General features: G+C 55.4%; 11 protein-coding genes across 11 annotated transcripts; 6 read left to right on the top strand and 5 right to left on the bottom strand.

Moving 5' to 3' along the window:
- The first annotated feature begins 17 nt into the window (after positions 1 to 17).
- Positions 18 to 2683, top strand: BO94DRAFT_533681 (putative C6 finger domain protein). Its single transcript, XM_025611373.1, has 7 exons — positions 18 to 237; positions 296 to 408; positions 468 to 1328; positions 1378 to 1464; positions 1521 to 1816; positions 1896 to 2328; positions 2404 to 2683. The coding sequence occupies exons 1-7, from the start codon at positions 79 to 81 to the stop codon at positions 2579 to 2581; spliced, it is 2127 nt and encodes a 708-aa protein (XP_025469262.1). The 5' UTR covers positions 18 to 78; the 3' UTR covers positions 2582 to 2683.
- On the bottom strand, positions 2556 to 3258 carry BO94DRAFT_396847 (uncharacterized protein). The gene is made up of 2 exons (XM_025607364.1): positions 3033 to 3258; positions 2556 to 2972 (listed from the first exon to the last, which is right to left on the bottom strand). The coding sequence occupies exons 1-2, from the start codon at positions 3094 to 3096 to the stop codon at positions 2710 to 2712; spliced, it is 327 nt and encodes a 108-aa protein (XP_025469261.1). The 5' UTR covers positions 3097 to 3258; the 3' UTR covers positions 2556 to 2709.
- Positions 3205 to 5221, bottom strand: BO94DRAFT_396568 (uncharacterized protein). Its single transcript, XM_025607362.1, has one exon. The coding sequence runs from the start codon at positions 4812 to 4814 to the stop codon at positions 3312 to 3314; it is 1503 nt and encodes a 500-aa protein (XP_025469260.1). The 5' UTR covers positions 4815 to 5221; the 3' UTR covers positions 3205 to 3311.
- A 961-nt stretch (positions 5222 to 6182) lies between these two features.
- Positions 6183 to 7911, top strand: BO94DRAFT_564865 (TrkA-N domain dehydrogenase; the record flags this gene model as incomplete). Its single annotated transcript, XM_025614454.1, has 6 exons — positions 6183 to 6225; positions 6777 to 6851; positions 7047 to 7097; positions 7284 to 7462; positions 7487 to 7737; positions 7762 to 7911. 6 exons carry the CDS (start codon positions 6183 to 6185, stop codon positions 7799 to 7801), a joined length of 639 nt encoding a protein of 212 aa, XP_025469259.1. The 3' UTR covers positions 7802 to 7911.
- A 202-nt stretch (positions 7912 to 8113) lies between these two features.
- On the top strand, positions 8114 to 10842 carry BO94DRAFT_489318 (aconitate hydratase ACO2). The gene is made up of 2 exons (XM_025609087.1): positions 8114 to 8205; positions 8280 to 10842. Exons 1-2 carry the CDS (start codon positions 8161 to 8163, stop codon positions 10650 to 10652), a joined length of 2418 nt encoding a protein of 805 aa, XP_025469258.1. The 5' UTR covers positions 8114 to 8160; the 3' UTR covers positions 10653 to 10842.
- Positions 10843 to 10963: 121 nt separating this feature from the next.
- On the bottom strand, positions 10964 to 13768 carry BO94DRAFT_573950 (uncharacterized protein). The gene is made up of 8 exons (XM_025614997.1): positions 13330 to 13768; positions 13123 to 13271; positions 12943 to 13076; positions 12011 to 12886; positions 11922 to 11959; positions 11685 to 11870; positions 11273 to 11623; positions 10964 to 11216 (listed from the first exon to the last, which is right to left on the bottom strand). The coding sequence occupies exons 1-8, from the start codon at positions 13525 to 13527 to the stop codon at positions 11082 to 11084; spliced, it is 2067 nt and encodes a 688-aa protein (XP_025469257.1). The 5' UTR covers positions 13528 to 13768; the 3' UTR covers positions 10964 to 11081.
- A 95-nt stretch (positions 13769 to 13863) lies between these two features.
- BO94DRAFT_533676 (glycoside hydrolase family 55 protein) lies at positions 13864 to 18603 on the bottom strand. The gene is made up of 5 exons (XM_025611372.1): positions 18328 to 18603; positions 17657 to 18270; positions 16731 to 17608; positions 15094 to 16665; positions 13864 to 15033 (listed from the first exon to the last, which is right to left on the bottom strand). Exons 1-5 carry the CDS (start codon positions 18484 to 18486, stop codon positions 14006 to 14008), a joined length of 4251 nt encoding a protein of 1416 aa, XP_025469256.1. The 5' UTR covers positions 18487 to 18603; the 3' UTR covers positions 13864 to 14005.
- Positions 18604 to 19183: 580 nt separating this feature from the next.
- On the top strand, positions 19184 to 20373 carry BO94DRAFT_573948 (uncharacterized protein; the record flags this gene model as incomplete). Its single annotated transcript, XM_025614996.1, has 3 exons — positions 19184 to 19487; positions 19550 to 20234; positions 20292 to 20373. 3 exons carry the CDS (start codon positions 19184 to 19186, stop codon positions 20371 to 20373), a joined length of 1071 nt encoding a protein of 356 aa, XP_025469255.1.
- Positions 20374 to 20472: 99 nt separating this feature from the next.
- On the top strand, positions 20473 to 21989 carry BO94DRAFT_396431 (uncharacterized protein). The gene has a single exon (XM_025607360.1). The coding sequence runs from the start codon at positions 20572 to 20574 to the stop codon at positions 21772 to 21774; it is 1203 nt and encodes a 400-aa protein (XP_025469254.1). The 5' UTR covers positions 20473 to 20571; the 3' UTR covers positions 21775 to 21989.
- Positions 21990 to 22543: 554 nt separating this feature from the next.
- BO94DRAFT_533673 (D-mandelate dehydrogenase-like dehydrogenase) lies at positions 22544 to 24253 on the bottom strand. Its single transcript, XM_025611371.1, has 7 exons — positions 23851 to 24253; positions 23686 to 23784; positions 23513 to 23627; positions 23346 to 23462; positions 23211 to 23293; positions 22879 to 23160; positions 22544 to 22832 (listed from the first exon to the last, which is right to left on the bottom strand). Exons 1-7 carry the CDS (start codon positions 23929 to 23931, stop codon positions 22614 to 22616), a joined length of 996 nt encoding a protein of 331 aa, XP_025469253.1. The 5' UTR covers positions 23932 to 24253; the 3' UTR covers positions 22544 to 22613.
- Positions 24254 to 24486: 233 nt separating this feature from the next.
- On the top strand, positions 24487 to 25933 carry BO94DRAFT_573945 (NAD(P)-dependent alcohol dehydrogenase). Its single transcript, XM_025614995.1, has 2 exons — positions 24487 to 24612; positions 24682 to 25933. The coding sequence occupies exons 1-2, from the start codon at positions 24544 to 24546 to the stop codon at positions 25819 to 25821; spliced, it is 1209 nt and encodes a 402-aa protein (XP_025469252.1). The 5' UTR covers positions 24487 to 24543; the 3' UTR covers positions 25822 to 25933.
- Positions 25934 to 25965: the final 32 nt, after the last annotated feature.

Raw genomic sequence — 25965 nt, 5'->3', positions numbered from 1 at the left:
AGAACCCCCCCCCCCCCGTCCGATTGATTCACAATGCACGATCCCCTGTTTTAGGGTACCCGGGGCCGATCGTGTACAATGAGCAAGCGTCCTCATCAAGGGTCCCTCTCCCGCCCTGACTCCCAGTCCCCCGACCTGGTGGATGACACCCCCCAGGGCCTCTCGCCGGGCCCCCCCGAGCACCCTCATCATGCATCCGGGCCCAGCAAAAAGCCCCGGAACTTCATAGCCACCGTGGTTGGTCCCCTTCCTCCGCCGGCACGTGGGCAGTAGTAATAGTAACCATTCACCCTAGGCGTGTGAGAATTGCAGGCTGAAAAAAACCAGATGCGATGAGTCGCGACCCAAATGCGGCTTGTGCAAGTCGCTGAATCTGGACTGTGTCTACAATGAGCGCAAGACCTCCAAGTAAGGCCCTTTCGCGCTCGACCAATGCCCTCGGTCGATCTGGCTAATTCTCAAGCTAGGCGAGATCATTCTCTGGGCCTAATCATGAGCACACTGCATCGACTGGAGACCAAGCTGGAGAGTGTCCCCACGGCTCTCGCCAAGGAGATCCACTCTCTTCGGAGTCAGATATCGCAAGGCTTGGGCAGTCCAGAGATGACCAACTCAATAGCGCATCATAATCGCAACACCGGCAGCTTGGGCTTACTGGAAACCCCTGGCTCCCAGATCTTCACACCAGAAGCAGTACGGCTGAATGACGTGGAACATGACGACCAAGATCCTCATCCCAATCCGGCAGAGTCCAAAGGCCTGGTCTCCATCTCATTTAGCCAGCACGGTGTAATATCCTGGCTAGGCGCGCAGGAGATCCTCCCGCGAAGGCTACTCGAGGCTCACGAGAAACTGGCCAAGAATTATGTGATTGACCTGGAAATGAAGAGACCCCATTTGCCCATGTATATCTGCCCCTTTCCCGCCCAGGCGGGGGAGAACTGGCTGGATGCCCTTCCATTGGCGATGGTAAGGGGTCTCTCGGATGCCTTCTTTACCACCTTCAACCTATATACTCCGATCATCGACAAGAACTTTTACTACGCCTTCACCCTGGGGGCGGCAATAGAGAGCAACTTTGGATACACGATCGAGAGTTGTGTGGTGCTGAATATCATGGCCCTGGGCTGCATCGCGGTTCACGCCTACCAAGAAGGCGATTATCCACTGCTAGGGACCCGGGGGACCCGATTCGAGCCACCCGACTGGATGGGGGTTGTCTACGAGACTCCCCCCGGGCTGCGCTTCTTCAACACCGCTCGGCAGCGCATTGGATTCCTAATGTGTGACAACAACATCCAAAGTTGCCAATATTACCTTCTGTCATTGTATGGCCCCCCTCAAGGCAGTCGTCAGCCAAATGCTAACAACGCGAAGTATATACTATAGCCAAATTCTGCGCCCGATGGATTCGTGGGCCATGATCCACCGTGCTGCTACATGCTGTCTCTCCATGCTCACCAAGTAAGTCATCTCTGACCGACTGTGTTATCAGACCCACGGGGCACTGACACCCCTAGCCATGACGTCCACTTCGACGAATGGGAAGGCGACATGAAATCCAGGGTGTACTGGAACTGCCTCATGAACGAAACCATCCTTGTACAAGAACTACACGTCCCGCCCAGTGGTCTCTCTCGACTGGAGGAATACGTCCCAATCCCCAAGTTCATCACCTTTGAAAGCGTCGGCTTCCCGACTTCCCGCTCGATGTCGTTAGAAGAGATAGACGATTCATTCTTCCAATATCATTTCCTCGCGCAGGTCGCCCACCGTATAATCCTGACCCGTATCCGCCATTCGTTATACTTCCACTGTGAGTCCCCCAACCCCTACATATATTCCCATCCCGGTACCCCTATGACCGGACTAATCCATCTCCGTCCCCAACCCAGCCGACTCAGGCACATTCCCTCACCCCGCAGTCAACGCCGAACTTCGTCACCAATTAGAACAATGGCGTGTCAACCTCCCAGCCGCTCTCCAATTCTCCGACAACCCTCCAGCTCCCACCACCACCACAACAGACACCAACCCATCCGACCCCTCATCACCAACCTCCCATCTACCCTTCCCCTCCACCCGCCACGCCCTATGCCCCGCAATCGCCGTATCCGAAGCCATGCTTCGCGGCCGATACATGATCGCCAATTTCCACATCGGCCGTCCCTATCTCTACAAAGCCCTACACATCCCCGACTCATTAACGGAGAACGATCTCGAGCAGATCCGACGGGGTCTTTTCAACGCCGTGAACTGGCCCGTTGTCGGGGGCATCTTCCAACGAATGAAGAGTTGCATCCCGATTAAATTCGCCTTTTGTTCCCAGTAAGTCTCATTACCCAGGTCACCTCATAAATCACCCCCATAATGCTTGCTCACTATTATTCTCCCGTCCCCTAGGTTCTTCGGTCAAATCCTCCTCTTTTATTGTATAGCTCACTCCCCCGATCGACGATTACACGAGACTTTGCCTACGGGCTGGGAACAGTGGAACCAGGAGATGTTGCAGTTTCTTGAGGATTGTGCGCAATCTAGTCCGGCTGTGGCGAAGGATCTGGAGCTTTTGCGGTTATTGTAATGTAATGAATGAATAAGTAAATAGATGATGCGCTTTGGTGGATAGGGGGTGGAGGGTTGTGTCTTGTTTTGATATGATTTATAGAGATTATGAATATACGTGCTTATAGTACTATTCGTGCCGGGTGTCTAGATATGGGGATTATTCACTAGCCAGAGTCTGTCCTGTCTGTTCTCGCTCAGGTCGACGTGATTAGATTTACGGCATTGAGAAGACGTGATGTATTCCTCATTGTTCATTTCTCCCAGGACGACCCCCTCCTTGAAAAATGGAGATAGTAAGAGATGGACCGGAATAACAACATGCCTGGAAGTGAGACGTGTATCTTGTATCATTGGAGTCGGCCCGGCCGTACTGGCTGAACCGCGCATACACGCAAGAGAAAGATGCCCTCCGGACTCATTATTAGAAGACGTACAGATTTCAGTATCTGAGAATGCCTGAAACTTGCCGCACAACAACAGGGCCCCACAATCCAGGATAGACGCGATGACTATCGGGATCAAAAGTTCCATCGTTCAAGGGTCATGGATCATGGATATCATAACAATCATAGCCTGGCATGAATGGAAAAGGACTCAGGCTTTTGGAAAGAACAGGTTGCAGCAAAGGGTCATAATGTAGGATAGAAAAGGAATAGACCTTCAAGCTCCGGCCAAAAGCAAAACAGCTGCAACTCCAGGATCAAGATTAGCGGAATCGTGAGGTCTACCAAGGCGCAAGATCTGCTTCAAGGGGCTGGGCCCGGAAGAACGTAGTTTTCTAGAAGATGAGGATCCTGCTGAAAATCCGGCGTCTGCATGAAGCGCCTGGCTGGCGACACGTCACACTCAATAATGGGGACCTTTTTGCCTGCAGGAGGCTTCGAACCATGGTATGCGTGAGTCATAAAAGCCATCAGCGACTTCAGGGCTTCCACTTGCTCCGGTCGTGACTTGCCCCGGGTAATCCTTAGCAACTCTGCAAATAGCGCGGGCATGTAATACAGAATTACAGCTGGCTGGCCGTCCAAGCCACTAATATTTAACTCATTCACAAGTTCTTCTCGCATGCTGCGTGGAAGGCCGAAAAAGGCGTCATTGAATCGCTCAGCCATATCCTCATCTGCTACTCTGCCCATTGCGCAAAGGCGAAGGAAGGCCCGATCAGTTGGGTTATCCGTGGAGAGCTCTCTGAAGCCCTGTTTGGTTATGATGATGCTGCGATTTTTCAGGACTTCATTGTAAGCCTCCTGGAGAGTAATCTGGTTTTCTATGACGCGCCGAAGGATATCAAAGGCCAGTAGAAAAGACTGACAGACCGGCTCAATCATCCGGATTGCACCACGGGCGTCGATATGGCCCCCTGCACCTGCCACATCGAACATGATTTCAAGATACTTCAATTGAAATGCCTCCGCATGTCCTTCCAGGTCCCGAAGACCCTGCAGACTCCCCGGGACATTCTCACCTTGGGTTAGTTGCGGGATATTGAGCTTTGCCCCGAGCCTCACCCCTCGCTTCACATGGTCTTGAAAAATGAACGGCAGCAATTTCAGGGACGATGACCCGATAAGATCTAGTTCAATTGCCCTCTCGAGGACAGTATCATGATTGATTTTTTCGCCCTGCTCTTTCCCTTCTTTCTCCTTCACCTCCCTCACCAGTTTCGGATCTTTGCCCACATCCCCGAGGATCAGGGACACAATCAAGGCCAGGCTGTGCTTTGGCGTCTTCAAGATCCCTTTTGTTAGAACGCGAAATTCCTGGAAGGTATCGCGGGATAACTTGACGGGCTTGGGCTGTTGGAGGGTGAAGGCATCGTAGTCATCGGCTAGAAGCCATTTCAGAGCGAGGACATTAGTGATGGTGCGATTGACCTCGGAGAAGTCTTGGTCGAAAAGGTATTGAGACGGCGTGAGGTCAGTTCGATCTGATTTCCCAGGCACGCCCACCCGGATCAAATTTCCCAGGGCAGGGGCACCGTCGCCCTCGATGTTCTGTTCGACATCTTTCAGTCTGATGATTTCCTGTTCGAACTGACGATACAAAAGCTGGACGACCTGCTCGCTGCGCAGGGATTTGAAGCGGTCCTGACGGACGACGGCTTCCAGGGAGGGATCCATGCAGGAGTTGGGGAGGTTCTGGAACCAGTTAAGGATGCGCACCACGAGGGGGATATGGTACACAATCCGTAGGAATCTGCTGGTTTGGAGAGGCCGGTCTTCCAGAGGTGGAGATGGCGGCATGGCCATGGTTGATGGGATGGAGGAGATGGGCCTTCTAAGTAGTACCCACCGCGGGGGAAGGCGGCAAGCTTATAAGTCCAGCCCCCGAGCCGCCTCTGCACCGCCTCAATTACTACGGAGTTTCCCCCCTCCATCCATCCATCAGCTAGATTTCTCTGGGACCTTTCATTCCGGACATGTCACTTACCGAAACTCTTATCGGCTGTTCATCTTCATCCGCAGTTCAGGTCATGAGGAACCAACCTAATAGTCACGACTCCAGGACCCATGACCATGACTAAGACTGCCAGCACCAGCAGGAGGGAGGCTAAGTAGTGCAGGAGATTATCCCACGTGGAAAAAAGAAAAGGAAAAATAATCAAAAGAAAAAAGAAAAAAGGAAAACAGCGCGACCACCCCTTACCTCTCAGGCGTAGCCACTAGACGCTAAGCGATTCTTTGTCTTTCAGGCATGTCCAGGCAGCCATCGCGTAATTCGGCCAAATACCGTATCGCTGCGCGGTTTCCTTGTGAAGATTTCCTTTCATCTCCTTTTCTTTTCTTGTCTTCATTTTTTCTTCACTTACTCCGGACTTCAACCTATTATATCATGTTCACGACAACAATGTTAGTATGGTAACTACCGTGTATGCTGTCAAAGTATATACTCTCAATTTGTGTCGCATGGACCCATTACCTCTGTGACATATGCCGTTGTCATAATTTTAAATGATGATCAGCGTGACAGTCTCTGCAACCTCGTTGTCCCTGCACAGAAGATCGACCCAACCACGGCGCCTATCTCCGGCTGTGATTGGGTCTGGTTGCGCCTTTCAATTTCCACTCACTAGATCTAGCCCGGCCTCCACACACTTTTGTCTTTCTACATATTTCAGAATACACATCAACTACTACTAGTGATCTGTTGTGCAAGGGCAGACCGACCCAACAAGGTTCCACACGTTGGGCTGACCTGGCCACGTAGACAGTTTCTTGGGCACCCACAGTCCGGAGTATATCTTGTATGTCTTATTACTACGTGAGTGCCCTCTACTAAACAGTCAGAATAACTACATGATGCTACTAAAAATGAGAACATGTCACCCTAAGGTCAGTACGATTCAACCCTCAGCTTAGTATCTAATTGGCTGTAAGTAGGCAAGCCTCTTGTAATCTATTCCAAGCCACAAGAGGCTGCTGCTTGAAGGAGCTGAGGTAGTGTGACAGTGATACTAACTCTCCCCAGCAAGGTTTGGTAATTATTACAGGACCCAGTGCAACGATCCTGGGTGGTGAGAATAAAACTAAGACCTTCGTATTTCGGCAGAGAGGATTGTGCTTGTTGCCGTTGAGGATAAAGACCGGGGATACTCTGTAGAACATGGCCCTATCATGATGAATAGATCATATGTTGGTACCCCGGAGATGGCAGTCGGGTGTTCATTGTGATACATACTTGAAACAAAGACAGGCTTGCCCGGGTCAGCAAAAGACCAACGAGAAGCAGATACATTATGATTGATGACTCTCGCTTCGATGAGGCATTTCAGTGAGGTGGCAAGCCACCTGTCGATAGAGGAAGCAGCAGCCGGGGATTGTTATTCTGAGCGGAAGGATTCTCCTCCAATTATCTAAAAGCCTAAGCTGTTTTCTCGGGTGCAGTCTCCTAATCATTGATCCCCTTGGTGTCTATTTAGTTAAGATCTACCTAATATCTATCTGCTACTATGTAGATATAGTAGTTGATGAAGAACCTCAAAATGCTTATCGGCCCTTTCCAGGTGGGTCCCGATCGTCCCCACTTGGACCAAGCCCAAGCCCTGCACGGATCGACATATCGACATTCATCTACCTACCACTACGGAGTAGACATCCATGTAGCCCCAAGGCACTCTGTCGGTTAAAACTTTAAGACGAAGGGGTGATCTCCTCCCAGATGGAATTCCTGGATAATGCTAGGTACCTACAAGTCAGTACTAAAGCAGACAGGCTGGCTATTCCAGACGCCCCGGAGGGGAATCACGTCCGCTCGGACCCGAAAACTGCTCCGGAGCTTGCCAGTTGGTAAACTAACCAGCCCACTTGAATGATATATAGACAGCCTGACAGGTTGGTTGAGTATTTAGAGTTACCAAGCCGTTTTGGTAAAGTCAGAAAGAGATCGGCCAAGCTGTCTCCCCTACCTTGGCTTGCTGAAGAGGCCGACTGACCTACTGCCACTGGCATCTTCATCCAGCAACATGCGCGTCCTCGTGATAGGCGGGACTAGGCGTTGCGGCAGACTGGTCATTGACGAATTACTCGGGCGAGGTAGGCACTGCATTCTACGACTCACCGGGCCATGGATAGCCTAACGTCCCCCAGGTCATCAAGTCACCACCCTGGCCCGCACGCCGGACGCGCTGGGTGGTGCGCGAGCCGGCCTGGATATTGTTCAAGGTACACCCGATGAGAGCCCAGCCGGAATATGACCACCCCAAGCTAACAGTTCCTTAGGCACTCCGACCGACCTAGCCGACGTCCGAGCTGCGTTTAAGGCTGACAAGCCTGCTGTCGTGATCGTGGCGCTGAATGCTTCCCGAGCGAGCGACAGTCCGTTTGCCAACCCGATCTCTCCGCCGCGACTGATGGCCGATAGCAACGCCAATGTAGTAGCCGCGATAAAAGAATTTAGGGTGCGCAAAACCGTAATTCTGTAGGCGTTTAGGGTAGGCGACTCGTGGGCTCGGATACACTGTTTGCTGCGCCTGTTGATGAAGACGTCCAATATGTCGCACCAGTATGACGACCACAATGACACAGAGCGGGAGGTGCGGGCCAGCGGCGTAGATTATGTGTTCGTGCGGCCATCGCGGCTCGTCGAGACGAAGGAGACGCGAGTCAAGGTGTGGCCGGAGGATGGCAAAGGGGTGCCGATGATGGCTAGCACGAGCCTGATCAGCGTGGCGTGGTAGCTGGTCGATGTGGCCGAGAGCGAGGAATGGAATAACTCGGCACCGGTGATCACCAACTGATCGATGAGTGGTGAATATGTAGTATTGTAGTTATAAGATCCTCGGAGGCATTGGGGGATGCCTTCGACAGTTGTAAAAATAATCCGAGTACTCTAAATCTCTAATTGCTGATGTTACCGGAGGGATCATCCATTCCACCGCCCCCGGATGATATTACATTGGTCATGACGAAATCGATACCCTTGCCGGTATCGCCCCGCGTATCGACCGGGGTCCAGCCCCGGCATCGGCGGTGGCGTCGGCCAATCAAGGGGGAGCTAAAAAAAAGAGTTGCGACTAACAAATGGGAAAGAAAATTGCTCTTCGCCGACGACCTGGTTGACTTTCCTCCGCAATTCCTCCAAGCTCCTGGCGCGATCATGGTGAGGCAGCTTGTTTGGCAACGGGCCTCCGCCTCTCAGAGGGTAAGTCCAATGCCCATGAGTCACGACGGATAGACGGATTAACGACTGACCTCTCCACTTCCCCGTGTCTTTAGCTGGCTCCGAAATGCCTCTCCCCGCAACGATTGTTCACTCGCCGTGGTCTGGCCACCGAGGCCTCACCCGTGACCTCCTCCCGCTTGCCTCCCTACCATAAGATTGTTCAGAACCTCGAAAACGTCCGCCGAGTTCTGGGCCAGTCCCGAAACCTGACCCTCGCTGAGAAGATCCTCTACGCCCACTTGGACAACCCGGAGGAGTCCCTCCTGACCGGCACCGATAATGGTCGCGACATTCGCGGCAAAGCCAACCTGAAGCTGAAGCCCGACCGTGTGGCAATGCAGGATGCTTCGGCCCAGATGGCCTTGTTGCAGTTTATGTCCTGTGGTCTGCCCTCCACGGCCGTGCCCGCCAGTATTCACTGTGACCACATGATCGTGGGCGAGCGCGGTGCCGACACCGATCTGCCTGCATCGATCAAGGGTAACAGCGAGGTGTTTGACTTCCTGGAGAGTGCCGCCAAGCGTTATGGCATCGAATTCTGGCCCCCGGGTGCCGGTATCATTCACCAGAGCGTGCTGGAGAACTACGCTGCCCCGGGTCTGATGATGCTGGGAACCGACAGTCACACCCCCAATGCAGGTGGTCTTGGTGCCATTGCCATCGGTGTCGGTGGCGCTGATGCCGTGGATGCGCTGGTTGACGCCCCTTGGGAGCTCAAGGCGCCCCGCGTTCTGGGTGTGCGCCTGGAGGGCAAGCTGAACGGTTGGGCCGCCCCCAAGGATATCATCCTTCACTTGGCTGGCAAGCTCACCGTCCGTGGTGGAACCGGGTTCATCATCGAGTATCATGGACCTGGTCTGGAGACCCTGAGCTGCACCGGCATGGCCACCATCTGTAACATGGGTGCCGAGGTGGGCGCCACGACTTCCGTGTTCCCCTTCTCCCCCAGTATGGTTCCTTACCTTCAGGCGACTCACCGGGCTGATGTTGCCCGTGCCGCATCGGAAATCGCTGCCTCCGGACCCAAGAACCTCCTCCGGGCTGACACAGGTGCCGAGTACGACCAGCTGATCACCATCGACCTGTCGACGTTGGAGCCGCACATCAACGGTCCCTTCACCCCTGACTTCTCGGTTCCCTTGTCTTCTTTCGCTGAAACCGTCCGCGAGAAGGGCTGGCCGGAGTCTCTCGGTGCGGGCTTGATCGGTAGCTGCACGAACAGTTCCTACGAGGACATGACCCGTGCGGAGAACCTGGTCAAGCAGGCCTCTGCCGCCGGACTTGAGCCCAAGTCCGATTTCTTCATCACCCCTGGTAGTGAGCAGATCCGGGCCACTTTGGACCGTGACCAGACTCTGTCGACCTTCTCCCAGGCGGGCGGCACTGTGCTGGCCAACGCCTGCGGTCCCTGCATTGGTCAGTGGAAGCGCACTGACGGAGTCCCCAAGGGTGAGGATAACGCCATCCTGACTTCGTACAACCGCAACTTCCCCGGTCGTAACGACGGCAACCGGAGAACCATGAACTTCCTGGCCTCCCCGGAGCTGGTCACCGCCATGGTCTACTCGGGAAGCACCACCTTCAACCCCATGAAGGACAGCCTCCAGACTCCCAGCGGCGAGGAGTTCCGGTTCCAGCCCCCTACGGGCTACGCCCTCCCCAGCGACGGCTTTGCGGACGGCAACCCATCCTTCCAGCCCACAGCAGCCGTGCCCGACGCGTCTTGCGAGGTCATTGTCTCCCCCACTTCGGACCGTCTGGCCCTGCTGGAGCCATTCACACCGTTCCCCAAGGGTGAGCTTTCTGGCCTGAAGGTTCTGTACAAGGTCCGTGGCCAGTGCACGACTGACACGATCTCGGCGGCTGGTCCGTGGTTGAAGTACAAGGGCCACCTGCCCAACATCTCCGCCAACACCCTGATCGGCGCGGTCAATGCCGCCACCGGCGAGACCAACGTTGCCTACGATGAAGCTGGCAAGCAGTACTCCATTCCGGATTTGGCAGCTCAGTGGAAGGCCGACGGAAAGGAGTGGCTGGTCGTGGCCGAGGAGAACTACGGCGAGGGTAGTGCGCGTGAGCATGCCGCCCTGCAGCCCCGGTACTTGGGCGGCCGCATCATCGTGGCGAAGAGCTTCGCTCGTATCCACGAGACGAACCTGAAGAAGCAGGGTGTGGTGCCCTTGACCTTCGCGAACCCGGCGGACTATGACCGGATCGACGCGTGCGACCAGGTCGCCACCGAGGGACTGTACGAGGTGCTGCAGGCCGGCGGACAGGGCTCGATCCAGCTGCAGGTGACCAAGCGCTCCGGCGAGACCTTTGTGATCCCCGTGAAGCACACTCTCAGCCCGGACCAGTGTGCCTTTGTCCTGGCCGGTAGTGCGTTGAACTTGCTGGCCCAGCGGGCTAACAAGAAAAGTGCGTGATTGAATTCAGCGAAGTGTACATATATATCCATCCCGTTATTCATGTTCTTTCTATTTCGAGCGTTATATTAGTAGACCTGTTGTGGGTGGGTGGACATGAGTTAATCGAATCAGAGGACAACTGTCTGGATTTGATCTTTTCTTTCTCCGATCCGTGCATATCTTCGGTTTGATTCATCAAGTCCCAGGTAGACTACATCTTGCAGGGCTATGGTTCATTATGCTGACATACCAGGTCTGACCTATGGTTGAAGTCTCGCTCAAGAGGCCCTTGTTCAAGGAAGGAGTGAGACATCGCTCTACTTATATCTATGGTGCATCGAGCAACTATATACCACACCGGTGATGAAGGGGTTCCACACGACTACCCTGATCCTCGAACACCTCGTGTCTGGGGGTCAAAATAATCTCAGTGGAACAATGATTCGTCTACTTCCCGTCATAAACCTGATCCTGGAGCAGTGAGAACTGCCCTTTCTCTAGCTCTGTCGCATCCAGTTGCTCGGGTTTGACGTGACGAGCGGTCAAGGCAAACCGCAGTCTTTTTTCTGGGATGACTGAATGCTAAAGAGAAGCAGATGGTCAGACAGGAGTTTCAGCGCGCTCATACATGATCATACCTCATAGTACTTTTGCAGATCCTTGCCATGCATTACGACCAGGTCTCCATGGTTGAGTTCCATTTTGATACATGGCGATGCTTCTCCGCCTCTGCCCTTCGTCAAGGGCCCCGAGCGGAGTTCGTCATCCGTGGTTTGGTTTATGCTGCCGTCCGTGAGCTGACTCTTGAGATCCTGGCGTCTAGCATAGTCCTCGCACCCTTCAAGCACCGGGTCTTCGGACAGGACCTTTTTTGATTTGCTATAACCATGATAGTACTTGTACTTCATACGGATGAGCATCGTGGACTTTGCACCCAGCGAAAGTGTGGCGACGGTGGGACCGAGCGATGACTCTCCGTCATCATGATACTGTCGCGGAGCATATTAGTGACGGGAAGAGAGAGACAGAGAAGGAGGCTACGCGACATACCCTGATCTTCATATCCTCGAAATAACCCAGGACCAGTAATTCGTTGGGTGGGAGAAAGCAGTCGCCGGCATTAGTTACGGCCTGCTCCGTTGCCCACGTTAACCGACCCAATGCACGCAGAATCTCATCGCAAGCTTCATCAAACCCCTTGGTTGCTACGGAGACGACGTACTTGTAGGGCATTCCCTACTGAAGTTAGCACCGAGCCTCACATGGCCTCCACTGAAAGGGACGTACATAGTTGACGGCGAAGTGGGCAGTAAGGGTCCCACCAACTATGCCATTAGCATTGGCATCCGACGAACAAGTCCGATAGTATCACTCACCTACGCTCCGCTCTAGAGGGTAGCGCCGTAACCCAAGATCCGCGACCTGCAGTTGCTTGAAGAGGTCATCGGGCCCATTAGGGCGGGTGTTGATCGCACGGTTGGAAACCAGATGGGTGATGCTGCCCACCCCGGGGATCTCATAGGTCAGCTTTCGATATGGGTACAAGGTCCGGTCATCGATCTCTGGCACCATGAACTTCGGATCAAAGCTGAGAGCCCGTTTGATTGGACTCATTTCCAATTCTTCGATAACCGACCGGAGCGACACAGGTCGCATGCCCAACATCTTCTCAAAGGTGCATTCATGAGAGACGCCTGGAGGAAAGCTGATATCTGCACATTTCCAGCCCCACCAAAACGTTCGTGAGATGCACCGAGCGCACTGAGGACATACAATTCCTTTCCATGCAATACGCCTGGACAGAACGTCTCCATCGGATTCTGTGAAGGTTGACAGCAGGTCGGGTACAAGGCTATAGTGAGGCTGTATGGACAGGTCGGGAGGGAGACGCGCTCTGAGGAAGTCTGGATGAAAGCTGAGGTTTTGCGAAGGAGTCGATGCGTTCTCATTAGTCCAGAACCTGTCGCATGATGGCCGAAGGCACATCCAACCCTCTTCGTACACCTGAGGGCTCGCTCGGCCACAGGCTGCACAACAGGCCTGTGCTGGCTGGAGGTCAAAGTCCCGTTCCTCAAGCAATGGGGGATCCTTGGTCGCCCACCAGCTTTTCTGTGACAAATCCAACTTCTGGAACCGGACTTTTGCGCCTGTCTTCCTACCAATCTTCTCGTACCAAAGATGGGTAATCCGGAAGTACGCCATCACATTATACCGATGCGGGGGCTTCCTATCAAGGAGGGTGTTACGGTCCCCTAGTTCGTCAGTTAGTGACAACAGCTAACAGCTGACTGGCCTGCGCAATACCAACCTATAATCAAACCCACCGGAACCCTCAACTTCATACTATTTGCAATACTGCTGATAGCAGAAGAATCATCATCTTGATCCTTGAGCAGGACCAGATTCCCCTCCGCATCCTTAGTACACCCTCCACCACTGTCACTATCAGCAATCGATCCAGAAAGCAAGCTCACACATGTCAACATACGCTCTGGTGATAATAATTTCCTCGTCCGCATAGGACCCAATCCCAAAGTCCGCATCAATCAGGAACCCCAAGCACAAGTTGCCACTATGGTATACACCTCCCTGAACCGCGCGAAACCAAGGAAGCGCATCACATAGTTCCGGCCGAGACTATGATCAAGATTAGTTTTCACCAGACGAAATCCATCTCAGGAACTGCGCTACGAACCATTGCCCAAGCTGGGGGTTGGCCTTCAACTGTGGCAGGACTAGTCTCTTGACTTCGACTTCGACTTCGACCCTCAACACTCGGAGTACGTCTCTGAACTCCCCCTGTACGTGGAGATGTCTTTGACCGCGTAATCCGTCCGGATATGACAGGCGGTGCTTGACGACTAGTCGCTTTGGCAGGCTTTCTGGGACCCATGGTGAAGGACGGTTCAGAATGATCCTGTAAAAGGCTAGTTCTGGCCTCAATGAAAGACAAGGACAGAGAAAGAATACTGAATAGGGATGAACGGGGTGACTTGATGATAAATATGCCCCTGTTGTGATGATCAGTTCATGATCCAGCCGTGGTGGTCAACATTATGTTGTGGGATAGGGATTCGACTGACCAAATTAAACCAGACCAGACCGGAGAATTTCGCAGACATAGTGTCATCGGCTAGGAGAAATCCGAAATTCTACTACTATAAAGAGGAAGTACTACCGAGACATTGAATCCCGATTGATACGCCCATCGCGACTTCCCGAAAAAAACGGAACGAACAGCAGAAAATATACTATTTTATGAAAACTTCCCTCGGACGGGCTACGGAACTTACCCCCCACAGAAGTCACGATTGCAAATTAATATATACATACAAAAATAGAAACCCCAACCCCATGATTGATATTCTCCCCTACTCAATCTCCGTGGTCACCGTCACTCTGGCACTATAGGTCGAGTAGGAAGTGGTCATGGTAGAGATGGGACAATTGATCAGCACCTTGATACTGGTATCATATCCCGCCAGGATATCTTCATTACAACCCAGGACGGGTCCGGTCTCGATAGCACAGGGGAGGGTGAAACCCTTGTCACAGGCGAGGGTACCGCCGTCTCCATCGCTCGGGGCGGCCGAGTTAGTGTAGACGCAGTCGGAGTACTTGGATGAGTGGACGGTGAGGACGGAGAAAAAGGAGACCCATTTGGGGATCGCAGACCAAGCGGTAGGGGTAGGTGAAGGAGCGCCGTAGTTGTACATCCAGCCGGCGCTGCAGACGTCCACGGTGGTGGAGGTTCCGACGAAGTTGAGATCGTAATCGCGGACTTCGATGTTGCGGATTTCGAGGCGCTGCTCGGCTGCAATCACGGCTGCTCCGGCGAGGGCCGAGTAGCTGGTGGTTGCGACCTTGGTGACAGTCGAGACGACGATCACTTCGGTTATGGTGCTGGTGGGCTTCGGGGCGGCCGTCACCGTGTGGGTGGTGGTCGAGGAACCTGTGCTTTCTCCAGAAGAACCCTTCCCGGAAGAACTACCCCCGCTACCAGCGCTTCCGGTGGCAGCGGTGCCTGTCGCAGTGCCTGTCGGTGCTGCTGCCGTTGTCGTTGGGGTGTCGACGCCGGTGATGGTCGTGAACTCGGAGTAGATGGCACCGGCGGCTGACCATTCGGATTCCGACAGGGCTGACCCGGATATGGCGTAGTCCGACCAGGAATCGGGCGTGCCGGTGAAGAGCGGCGCTGGGGTCCAAGTGAAGCTGTTGGAGGTGCCGGTGGTGTCACAGCCGACGACTTCCTTGCAGGTGGAGGTGCAGCTATCCGATGGGGAGGCAGTGATGCAGGCAGTGCTACAGGAACTGTACGTGGCGGTTTCACAATTGGAGGACGACGAGCTGCTGGAGTCATCCGGATCGCTGTTAGGATTGTTCGGCTCGTCGTTGGGCGCTGGGGCCAGTTAGCAATTTCGACTGAAGCACACGGATAGGGGGAATTAAGGGCACGAACAGCTAGATCCACCACAGCCAACCCAGCATGGATGGCATACATTGAAGATCCGGCCCAGCAGACCTTCATGGCACTTATGCCCGCAAAGCTTGGAGTTTAGACACGTCGGGTGCGGTGCACCTCGGTGATGGGTGATATGGTGATGGTGGTGATCGTCGTCGCTGCCACCCCCGGTGGTCTTGGACCCGGTATCGGTGGTGGAGGAAGAAGTGGTCGAGGAAGTGGTCGAGGCTGGCAGGGTGGTCACCCAGGTGGCGCCGCCACTGACCCAGGTGACGACATCCGGGCTGGTGGTCGCGACCGTCAGCGTGGGGACGTCAGTACCCGGCCAGGGGGGCGGGTAGAAGGGGTAGACTGCGGGAGGATAGGTGGTGCTATTCCACACGAAGGGGGGATAGGTGACGTTGAAGGCCGGGGCGATGATGCTGGGAGACGCGGTGATGACGGTCGAGGTGGTGCCGGAACCGATGGCGACGTTCCACTGACTGACCGTCGAGGTCGTGACGGCGGGGACGACGACGGTGATGGTGGTGGTGCTGGTGACATACTCGGTGGTGGTGGTGGTGTTACCATTGTAGACATACCACGTCGGCACCGGTTCACCGATGACAACGGGCGTGACGAGAGTGGGATAGACAAAGGTTGTGTTGGTGGGCAGGACGATGGGAGGCAGGATGTACTCGCACGGCTCCCAGCACGACACATTCACCGGGCTGCTCTCGTTCCAGATGGACGGGTCGACGTAGACACTGCCTGACGTGTTACTGGTTGTACCAATGTCCTCGCCCCCTTGAGCCAGCGCCAGCCACGCAGCGATCTCGCTGGTGTATCCATCCTGCGTGGTTGAGTTGAAGTACAGCGGCTCCAACCCCCCCTCGGGGGACACGACCTGGACGCCACCCTTGGTGAAAAGGTTGTAGAGCCAGAGCCCGTTGGCATAGTTGGTGTCCACCAGGGCCAGCTGGCATGTCGCGTCGTCCACACAGCTTTCATCATAGTCCTTGAACCACGAGTAGAAGCCAGCCGAGTAGATGAAGATGTCGGTCGAGTTGAGCACGCGCAGGGCCCAGGCGCCCCGGCAGATATCATCGGAGCAGTCGGAGAAAGTGGGATCGCCAGAGAAGAGGCCGATGGTGTAGGGGCTCAGCGCATTAGGGCTGGGCTGGTAGTAGGGGGTCTCAGTCTGCATGTGGCCCAGGTAGATGGTCGAGGCGTTGAGCAGCTCATACTGATACAGTTGCGAGTGCTCGCTGGCCGTGCCGTACAGCCAGCTGGGTCCCTGCGATTCGATCAGGATGCCCCGACCACCATAAACGGAGATGTCTGTCTCGACGTTGAGCGGTACTCCGGCGTCGCTCTCTGACGCCGCTGAATTCAGCGGGCTGTCCAGATCGTGGTCGGCCACCCACGCCCACACGTTTTCCAAATAGGCCGACGCCGAACTGGTGATATGTAGCATCAGCGACGCCGCCATGCAGTCCGTATTGACCCCGGACCCGGCCGCACACTCATTCAGCCCTAGATTTGTACCATTGGCGCCCCCAACACGAAAGTGACTATCCCACATGGCCGCTACAGTCATCGTCAGCCGACCTTTCCTGATTTCTCAATCCCCCTGGGGCTTGGGAGACACTTACCACTGCCTTGGGTGCTCTCGTGGACATTCCACTCCATCAGGACGGCGCCGGCCGTCGGACCCTGAACCGTGAACAGCATGTCGGTGATCTCAATGGTGCCTTGATCGCCCACCTCGCCCACCTGCACCACCACCTTCGGGTTCTTCTCATCTTGGAAGGCGGAGCCCGTCCCCATGATCTGGCTCCAGGCTGAACCGATGATGCGGCTGCCCACGGGAACCTTGATGGTGTCCTCGACTAGGTAGATACCGGCTGGAAAAAAGATGACTGATCCCACGTTGTCGGCTAGAAGGGTATTGATCGCCGACGCTTGGTCGCCACTCATGTCATTCGACACCCCATTCTCTGTCGCCACGATCGGGGTTTCATCCGTGTACTGCGGCTTCGCTTGCCGGAAGTATCCGCCTGAGCTATCCAGCAGTGACTCTGGCTTGTCAGGGGCCGGGTCCATGAATCCAGTCAGGATACCACCGCTCCCGTCGGGCAAATACTCGTAGCCGTTGGCCCAGGAGTTGTAGTACAAGGATCCGGAGGAGCCCTCCAGAATAGTATCGCCGCCGGATACAAGCACCACTGAGGTAGAATCTTCAACTAGCAGGTTGTCTAGGATAATATTCGGCTGCTCGTTGTCCTCCTTGGCTACTGTGATGGCATAAGGTACACCGTTGAAATGCGAGTCGATGACAGCGATCGAGCCGGTGCCTTGGTCATCGACGCCGGAGAACTCTGTGGCATCGATGGCGATATAGCATGAGAGCACGTAAATGTTCTTCCAGGTGAAGCCCCAGTTCCAGATAGACTTGATGGCGGTCAAACAGGACGTGAACTGCAGGTTGATGGCGGTAAACTGCTGGCTGCCAGCGAGAAAGCCAATATTGCTGGGGACCAGTTAGCAGAGAGCCAACCCGGATTGGAGACCGACTTACCCTCCCGTAAAGGTCAGATCCGAGACCATGCCCCCGCTGCCATTCTCCATGAAGATGCCCACGGCAGTGGCCGACTGAGAACCGCTCGAGACCGACATCTGGAAGTCGCAGTTGGTGATGCTCGTGGCCTGGCCGACTTGCCAGTGGATGCCGGCTGGAACATAGGTCTGATTGTTATCAGTGTTGGTCCAATTCATGCTTTTCATGTCGAAGACGAAGTTACGGATCTGGCGATAGAAGTTGCTTTGGTTAATGTACCATTCCGAGCCGTTGCCCCCCGGGATATAGAAGTCCGTGTCGAAGAGGGCAATGCCGGTGAAGTTCTCTGAGCCCAGGATGGTGGGCTTGTCGGTGGGATTGCCCACAAACTGCGTGTAGTAGTATTGGATGATGGGGGTGCTGATCAGATAGGTGCCTGGGGGAAAATAGACGACGGCCCCGAGAATGGAGGTCGAGCCACAGTCTTCGCCACAACGCAGACTGGTCGTATCGTCCAGCCCATAGGTGGCAGCCGCACGATTGATGGCCGCCGTGTCGTCAGTGACTCCGTCGCCTACTGCTCCGAAGTCCTTAACATTGCGGAAGAGCTGATAGTTCGACGGGGCGAGAGGCATCTATTCGAGGGAGGTCAGCATCTTCGGACGGCGACGCGGGGAACGCTCATCACTCACCACGCCAGCACTCCCCATGCTCGACAGCCAGTAATCGTCTGTGTTATCGCTGGCCTCCATCAGGCCGTGTCTCGTGGCATTTGGCGAACCCAACACGGGCCCCTTCTGCCGGCCGTGGTCAGGCGCCGTACCATAGAAGTTGTTGACATTGTCCTTCATGTACGGGGGCGGGGGCTATGGATTGCGTCAGTCGGGGTCAGGCTGGGTTCCACGGCACGCTACCTGAGGTTTCCCGGGGGGTAAGGCTGGCCGGGTGCCAGAAAGCGTCCCGTTCGTCAAGACGGTTGAAGATAAGAGGTTGAACGAATTGATATCCCGGGGATTCATTTGATGGGCCTGATGGAGATGGGCATGCTGCATACCATGATGACCATGGGATGCATGGGCCGCGATGGGGCTAACAGCCTGTACGCTGAGCCACAACAGGCCCAGGTTCTCGAGCAACCGCATCGTCGTCAATATCTGTCTGTCTTCTGCGGCGTCTTCATCTTTCTGGAGGGGGGGAGCAGAGTGCTGGTAGATAAATGGGCCCCGAGGCTCGGCTCGAGGCAGATCTTGTCCGAGTCAGGGGCTTATCAGCCGCCTCCAGGATTCCTCGTGCCTGCAGAAGATCCGCTTTAATTCAAAGGATGTTCCTGCATGCTAGCTTGTTCCTGCAGAAGGGCGTGCGCTAGTGGGGACCGGGGCGCGACCCATCGCCGTGCACGATGTGACCTGATCCCAACGAAGGATTCCGAACTAATTTCCCCCGAGGCGAGCGGAAATAGGAGGCTCGATGCAGAAAAGGCCTCCATTTCCTAGTCTGCTGCTTCTGCTCCTCAAACCCGAAAGCTTTTCTGAACGCCTTGGTCCCATCATGTGGTTGCTTCGACAGCTTCTTTCCCCTGCGCTGGTCCTTGTCGGCCATGGGGCCCTCACCTTGGCCGCCACTGCGCTCCCGATGGCTAAGCTGTTCGACGTCGTCACCGACAGCTCACTTAACGGAAACTGCGCGGCGTACAGCACGGCCACGCTGGATCAACTGGCGAGTGATGCACTGAAGTTGGCGGAGGCAGGGAGCAAGGCTTGCGATTCTTATGTCGCCGCGGATCCGGCCATGGTCCGGCTCTTCGACGCCTTTTTCCAGGGAACCGATGCCACGGCGGTGGCTGGGATGAAACGTGAGTAGCCTGGTGGAATGGACACACGGTGATGGCTAATTACTAAACTAATGAGAGTATAGTCTGGTACGACTATGTCAGCAACTGGCTGCAAAACGGGGGCGTGCTGTCGGGACGAACCAAGCTGCCGCTGCTCTTCTGTGGCGACCACAGCATCCGCCAGACGATGAGCAGTCCGTTGCGTGATGACGATGGCAACACCCACCAAAATGCCCAAAAGACAGGAGACACGCTGATCGTGCAGGATTCGTACATGAAGGACTGGTGGAAGCAAGTCGCGGTGGCGCAGCAGGTCGTGCTGACGGCGGTCTACCCCTACTGGGATCCGCAACAGCTGGTGTACTTCTTCGACCAGAAGAAGGGGTCAAGTGTGACTGATTACCAGTGCGCGGACGACAGCCTGGGCTATACGATCGCGCAGGGCCGGGGCAGCGTGACGCTATGCACGAGCTCCTTCTCGGCCGGTGGGAACCTGGGCAGCGTCGCCCCGAGCCCTATCCCGGCCAAAGACTTCGTCAACGGCAATCCGCCCTCCAACCAGGCCGCCCAGCCCATCGACGACATCATGCCCGGCGCGGCCACCCTCTTCCATGAGTTGCTCCATCTTTTCTCCGAGAACAAGTTCGTCCCCTCCACGGGCGAGGAATACAACGCCTGGCGTATCATGGGTAAGATGGTGCGCGATGACAACACCTACTTTACCGGCGACAATTCCGTCGATAACGCCGAGTCTTACACTTTCGTGGCGTGCGTATCTCTCTTCTCCTTCTTCTCCTTCTTTTCCGCTGCTAATGGTTTTCCCAGGGGCGCCGCATACTATACCCAGAATATGCCATCGAATGGCAAGGTGGTGGAGTACTATACCGGATATTGTTCGACGCAGTAGACAATGGGCTAAGGGGTGGATCCTCGTATTGGATATTATGTTGATAGTGAATAGACGGAGCATTGAGATTTACTCTGACTCAGCTTATCCGGCTAAGGATGTGTCTGCGACACCTAGCGTCATTCATCCGCTGGTAGATAGGGTAGATTTCGGATTTCTTCCTTTCAACGTTGCGTCTGGTCATCCCAGTGGACCATAATGTCTTCGCTTCTTCTGCAGCTCCCCAATGAGCTCCTCGTCGAGGTCCTTCGGCACTGCCCCGACTTCCCGACCCTCTGGAGTTTCGTCCATGTCTCCTCGCGGCTGTCAGCTATCTTCAATGCCCAGGCGGGAGAAATCGTCAACGCCGTTCTGCTCGCCAGCGTACCCCCTCCGACCCGCGACCTCATCCAAGCCGTGGTGGCAATCCGCCTCGGCTCTTTCGAGTTCCGATCGTATCTTCAATTGCTGCGCCATCCTCTGGCCGTCTGTCAGGGTTTAGACCCCGCCGTGCCCCCGCCTTTGCTCCGAAAGCTAGTGGGCCTATCAAACCGGGTTCATGCTCTGGCGCACCTGTGTCTAGACCGGTGCTTGCACCAATGCGAGTCGGTCCTGGGCCTGGAGGCATCGTCGCCTTCGTGGACAGAAGAGCAGCGGGCCGTCCTGGCAATCTGGCGCGTGCAGTTCTTCTACGAGCTCAAGACGGGCGAACGTAAGGCACAGCTGGACTGGCCGGCCCGCGATCTTGCCTCCCTACGCACCAGCACACCCAGCACGTTTCGGTTTCGACAGCCGGTGCAATGTGAGCAGGTGTGGACGGCCATTGAGCTGATCCACGAGCTCTCCGGGCAACACCCGGAAACTCAGGCGTGGACTTGCCCGCCCCATCGATTCCAGCTACCACAACTTCTTCGGGAAAGCGACTTTAATTGGGACTGTCCCCCGGCCCCGTCCCCTCAGGCATTGGCGCCAAACCGGCGGCCTCGTGAGCGAGCCCCGGACCGGGCACCCATGCCCCCACCCTTGCCTGGGCCTGGGCCACACCCCTCGACACGGTGGCCGGCGATGCCCAGTGGCACGATGCCTGCTCCTCATCCTCGGGTGACGAGGGGGTTCGGGAATTGGCCAGAGTGGAAGGATCTCGAGCGGGGCTCTGTCGGATGGGAGCTGTTTCGAACCATGGCGTCGAATCATGAGGCGGGGTCGCTGACTGCCCTTCGCTTCGACCCCTACCGCAAGTTTGGGCTCCTGTTCTGGGAAGAGCAGCGGATGGTGGATTGGGGGCTGTGGCCTCAGGAGGCTCATCTGGATCCTGCGGGGGATTGTTACCAGCGATGGCGCGAGCTACTAGGCGAGGAGGAAATTGCACGGAACTCGGGGCAGGCGCATCCGACGACCAGCCGAGCGACCAGGCGAGGCTGAGAGATGAATAATGTAAGATAGAAGCAAATCAGAGGTCATGCGCTCGCCATGTGGAGTGTGTATGTTCTGAGGATTTGATCCAGGGGTATGAGTTGGTCCGGGAGGGCGACTGCGGACCCTCGAGATAGTGGATGCCGATAATAGTACTAAGCTTGACGGACGCCATCCGAGCGAGCCGGATCCCCGAGAGGGTCCTGGATGGGATGATAATGATATGGTGATAGGGGCACTAGGGGTCCTTATCTCGGGGTTCGCTGGCTAGTGTGGGATCCGGCATCCAAGTGGAGATGAGCTGGAAATGAAAGCTTAATTTCCTTTGGCATCCTTCGCGGGTGTTTCTGCATCGGGGAATGCACTAGCCTTCAAACCGACATTATTCAAATCATGGAATCCATCCTGCGTCCAAAATACTCACGGTCATGAGTCAGTCTTACTCAGGTAATCCATCCCGAGGGGAGGTTGAAGGAATCACGAAGATGAATGCCGAGGATTCCCGTCGGCAGCCGAACGAGATCACCTGACCCTTATAGTGGTCAGATTGAAGAGGATAGACCCCCCAAAATAAAAGATGGATATACAACATATGAGTTGTATCAGTCCGACTGAGTGAGCTATTGGTAAATTAGATAACAAAGTACTGATAATAAATATATGAATGTGAAAGTGCTAGTAGCAAAGATGTTCCAAATGTAGACGTCTAAGAACTATATCTACGAAGCTACTTCCCCAAGAATCAAGATAGAGTCCCAGTCTACCGCGATGCAAAGGTGAGAACATGTACATTCTATGGTACTTTTGGTCATCATAGCATTAAGAGAACGATAATCTCTCTCCGAAGACTATTGTCCGAAAGCCGCCTTCTGTTCCGGGACCAGCGTGATCATCTTGCCTGTTTCCACGGCCGAGCGTATATTATTCAGCACCAACAGTTCCATCTCGCGCTGTGTTTCATATGTCATGGTGCCAATGTGTGGCAACAGCATCACCCGAGGGTTGTTCACCAGCCCGGGCTCTATAGCGGGCTCGTTCTCGTAGACATCCAGACCGGCGGACAAAACCTAGCAGCGTTAATCATGGCCCCCTGGGTAGAAGCTCTCAACTTACCTTGCCCGACTCCAGCGCGGCGACCAGCGCCTTCTCATCGATCAATGCCCCTCGCGCTGTGTTGACGAGCACTACGCCATCCTTCATCTTCTCAAACTCCTTCGCTCCGATGATATGGCGGGTGGACGCATTCAGGGCCAGATTCAAACTTAAGACATCTGCGTTGGCAAGCAGCTCATCAAATGAGACGTATTCGGCGCCGTCCTCAAGCTCGGCGGAGAGACGAGAGCGGTTGTGGTATTGGATCTTCATGCCGAAGGCGCGTGCGCGGGTGGCCATTTCCTACCCCCAGTGTCAGTGATGTTCAGCTCATCTGTAATCGTGGGTCTTACGCGGCCAATTCCTCCCATGCCGAGAATTCCGAGCACCTTCCCTTGGGGATCCCGACCGAGGGTGGAGTTTCCGAGCCATTGTCCTGTTCCGCGGTTATTTGGGCTGTGATTCGGGCTGGAAGGGGAGACACTCACCGGCGCGGAGGGAAGAGAGCGGGATGTACGCCTGTCGCAAAGCGCCAATCATCAGAAAGATGGCCACATCGGCGGTGGCATTGTTGACAGCGACAGGGGTGCTAGAGACGGCGATGCCTGGGAGGGTCAACTCAGGATGCTCCGGTGGGGCGTTGTCTCATTCATACCCTTCTCTGTGCATGCCGCAATATCAATGTTATCATAACCGGCGCCATTGTGGCCGATGTACTTGAGAGATGGCGGCAAAGCGGCGAGCAGCTCGGCGTCGAAGTTACCAGTGAACTGGCGCATGAATGAATTAGCCACGCGTGAGGAGGTCGAGGCGGATATCCTTGCTTACCTTGTTGGAGGCATTGGATCGATAAATGGCGACGACATCATCGTAGTGGCCGTCGCGACAATTACGGAGGAAATCCTCGCGGGTTCCGGAGGGAAATTCCTAGTGGACAACCATCCTCGATCAGCTGGGGGTGTCATGTCGATGCCGGGTCGGGAGAGGACTCACCTTCAAGGTCAGGATGGCGGACAGATCGGACCATTCCTTGATGGAATGCGCGATGGACCCGATCAGCAAGGCGGAGGGCATGACGTGATGTCAGAGCGGCGCGGGGTGAGGGATGAAGAAGACAAGGAGGAAAATATGAAGAGAGAAGGAAAGCAGAGAAAAAAGGCATGATAGGAGATGATCCGATGAGCCATTATATATCAATAGCCGAGGGGTCCACCATCCTGGCGTGGGGGGTAGATATGACGTTTATCTAAGGCCCGCCCACTAGTTAGCTGATAGCTAGCTCTGTATCCTGAGTAAAACCATGGCGATGGCAATGGCCTGAGAATCTCACATCCACGCTGATAGAAATGATGATGCGAGAGCGAGATGGAGGAAGACGAGGAAGTGGGTGAATGAGTGAGGGGAAAGAACAAGTACTAGAGAGAAAGACATAGGGAGAGGGAAGCAAAAGAAGCAAAGAGGGGTGCCTGGATGGCCTGAGGCCTGAATGCCTGGATACCGTCGGGTATTGACCCAGACCCATCAATAGCCGACGCGGAGAAGGTCCGGCTATTGGTCTTTCCCCCCCACGTCGCTTGTATATCTATCGAGTATCGATTCGTTCCATTGTCGCTATTCCCCTCTTCCACTTCACCCCTCTTTTCTTCTCACTGACCTCTCCCTCCCATCCCTCTATTTCCACTCACCATGACTGTCACAGCATCCCCATCTACCACCCAAGCCCTCGTCCTGCACGGCGCCAAAGACCTCCGTCTGGTAAGCTCCCCCGCTACTTCCCCCGCACCAGCCCATCTCCATTGCTAACCTCGTCCTCCAACCCGCCAGGAATCCCGACCTCTTTCCCCCCCAGCCGGCAACGAAGTTCAAGTTGCCGTTCGCGCCACCGGCCTCTGTGGCTCTGACCTCCACTACTACACCCACGGCCGCAATGGCGACTTTGTCGTCCGTGAACCCATGTGCCTGGGCCACGAATCCTCCGGTATCGTTACCGCCGTCGGACCCGAGGTAACCACACACGCAGTAGGCGATCGCGTCGCCCTAGAAGTCGGCCTCCCCTGTCGACAATGCGCCCTCTGCCAGCAGGGCCGCTATAACATCTGCCCCCAGATGAAATTCCGCAGCAGTGCCAAGCTCGTCCCCCACCTCGACGGAACCCTGATGGAACTCACCAACCACCCGGCCGACATGTGCCACAGACTCCCCGACTCAGTCTCCTACGCCGGAGGCGCCCTCGTCGAACCACTAGCCGTCTGTCTCCATGCCATTCGACGCTCCCGGCCCCCAACCCAGGAGGAAGTGACTCTCGCGCAATCGGTGGGCGAACCCACCTCAGCCCTGATCTTCGGGGCGGGTGCCATTGGCTTACTCCTGGCCTCTGCCCTGGCCACATCCCAGAACTTCTCCTCCATCCTGGTGGCCGACATCGATGCCTCCCGACTGGCCATTGCCGACTCGCTGGGCCTGGGCCTGAAGACGACCCTCATCCCCAAGGCCGACCCGTCCAACCCCCCACCCTCCCGAGAAGCCCCGCACGCGGAACAAACAGCCTGGGCGCTGCAGAACGCACAACGCGTGGCGGCGATCCTGAAGGAGTCGGCCAGTCTGACGTCGGGGTTTGCGCGGGTCTATGACTGCACGGGGGTGCCGGCCTGCGTGCAGGCGGGTATCTATGCTGCAGGGGCGGGAGCGGTGCTGGTCCAGATTGGAATGGGCAACCCTATCCAAACGCTGCCGGTCGGGGCAGCAGCACTGCGGGAGGTGGACATCATCGGGGTGTTCCGCTACGACGGGTATGCCTATCCGGCAGCGATTGCCTTGATGGCCAGCGGGAAGCTGGAGCGGGTAGAGCAGTTGGTGGTGACGCACCGGGTGCCACTGGCAGAGGGCGCGCGGGCCTTTTCCCTGGCGGGCCAGGGAGTAGACGAGGCGGGCAAGCCAGTGGTCAAGGTGGTGATTGAGAGCTGAGATAACTCCAACACCGAAGACATGAGAACCAAAAGAATGACTCAGACTTATGATGTTACGGAGTGTACAGTAGACAGCAAAGCATACTAGATGAGATGAGATGAGATGAAACGAATTGAATTCCCAACAAATACACACGTAGAT

Source organism: Aspergillus sclerotioniger (assembly GCF_003184525.1).
Source record: "Aspergillus sclerotioniger CBS 115572 chromosome Unknown BO94scaffold_9, whole genome shotgun sequence".
Classification (NCBI taxonomy): domain Eukaryota; kingdom Fungi; phylum Ascomycota; class Eurotiomycetes; order Eurotiales; family Aspergillaceae; genus Aspergillus; species Aspergillus sclerotioniger.
Note: the sequence above shows the minus strand (reverse complement) of the source record. Positions and strands in the feature narration are given on the sequence as shown.

Bases quoted from the DNA above. Each gene is read 5' to 3' on its own strand.
- BO94DRAFT_533681 (XM_025611373.1), top strand. From the start codon at position 79: ATGAGCAAGCGTCCTCATCAAGGGTCCCTCTCCCGCCCTGACTCCCAG. The intron at 1,329-1,377 runs GTATGGCCCCCC...AACAACGCGAAG, and splicing joins CAATATTACCTTCTGTCATT to TATATACTATAGCCAAATTC. The intron at 2,329-2,403 runs GTAAGTCTCATT...CCCGTCCCCTAG, and splicing joins AAATTCGCCTTTTGTTCCCA to GTTCTTCGGTCAAATCCTCC.
- BO94DRAFT_396847 (XM_025607364.1), bottom strand. From the start codon at position 3,096: ATGGAACTTTTGATCCCGATAGTCATCGCGTCTATCCTGGATTGTGGG. The intron at 2,973-3,032 runs GCAAGTTTCAGG...ATGAGTCCGGAG, and splicing joins TGGGGCCCTGTTGTTGTGCG to GGCATCTTTCTCTTGCGTGT.
- BO94DRAFT_396568 (XM_025607362.1), bottom strand. From the start codon at position 4,814: ATGGCCATGCCGCCATCTCCACCTCTGGAAGACCGGCCTCTCCAAACC.
- BO94DRAFT_489318 (XM_025609087.1), top strand. From the start codon at position 8,161: ATGGTGAGGCAGCTTGTTTGGCAACGGGCCTCCGCCTCTCAGAGG. The intron at 8,206-8,279 runs GTAAGTCCAATG...CCGTGTCTTTAG, and splicing joins GGGCCTCCGCCTCTCAGAGG to CTGGCTCCGAAATGCCTCTC.
- BO94DRAFT_573950 (XM_025614997.1), bottom strand. From the start codon at position 13,527: ATGGGTCCCAGAAAGCCTGCCAAAGCGACTAGTCGTCAAGCACCGCCT. The intron at 13,077-13,122 runs GTATGTTGACAT...GATTGCTGATAG, and splicing joins GAAATTATTATCACCAGAGC to TGACAGTGGTGGAGGGTGTA. The intron at 11,217-11,272 runs GTATGATCATGT...GCTTCTCTTTAG, and splicing joins ATCTGCAAAAGTACTATGAG to CATTCAGTCATCCCAGAAAA.
- BO94DRAFT_533676 (XM_025611372.1), bottom strand. From the start codon at position 18,486: ATGAAGGACAATGTCAACAACTTCTATGGTACGGCGCCTGACCACGGC. The intron at 18,271-18,327 runs GTGAGTGATGAG...TCCCTCGAATAG, and splicing joins GCATGGGGAGTGCTGGCGTG to ATGCCTCTCGCCCCGTCGAA. The intron at 16,666-16,730 runs GTAAGTGTCTCC...CGATGACTGTAG, and splicing joins CGAGAGCACCCAAGGCAGTG to CGGCCATGTGGGATAGTCAC.
- BO94DRAFT_396431 (XM_025607360.1), top strand. From the start codon at position 20,572: ATGTCTTCGCTTCTTCTGCAGCTCCCCAATGAGCTCCTCGTCGAGGTC.
- BO94DRAFT_533673 (XM_025611371.1), bottom strand. From the start codon at position 23,931: ATGCCCTCCGCCTTGCTGATCGGGTCCATCGCGCATTCCATCAAGGAA. The intron at 23,294-23,345 runs GTGAGTGTCTCC...ACCGCGGAACAG, and splicing joins GCTCTCTTCCCTCCGCGCCG to GACAATGGCTCGGAAACTCC. The intron at 23,161-23,210 runs GTAAGACCCACG...CACTGGGGGTAG, and splicing joins GCATGGGAGGAATTGGCCGC to GAAATGGCCACCCGCGCACG.
- BO94DRAFT_573945 (XM_025614995.1), top strand. From the start codon at position 24,544: ATGACTGTCACAGCATCCCCATCTACCACCCAAGCCCTCGTCCTGCAC. The intron at 24,613-24,681 runs GTAAGCTCCCCC...CCAACCCGCCAG, and splicing joins GCGCCAAAGACCTCCGTCTG to GAATCCCGACCTCTTTCCCC.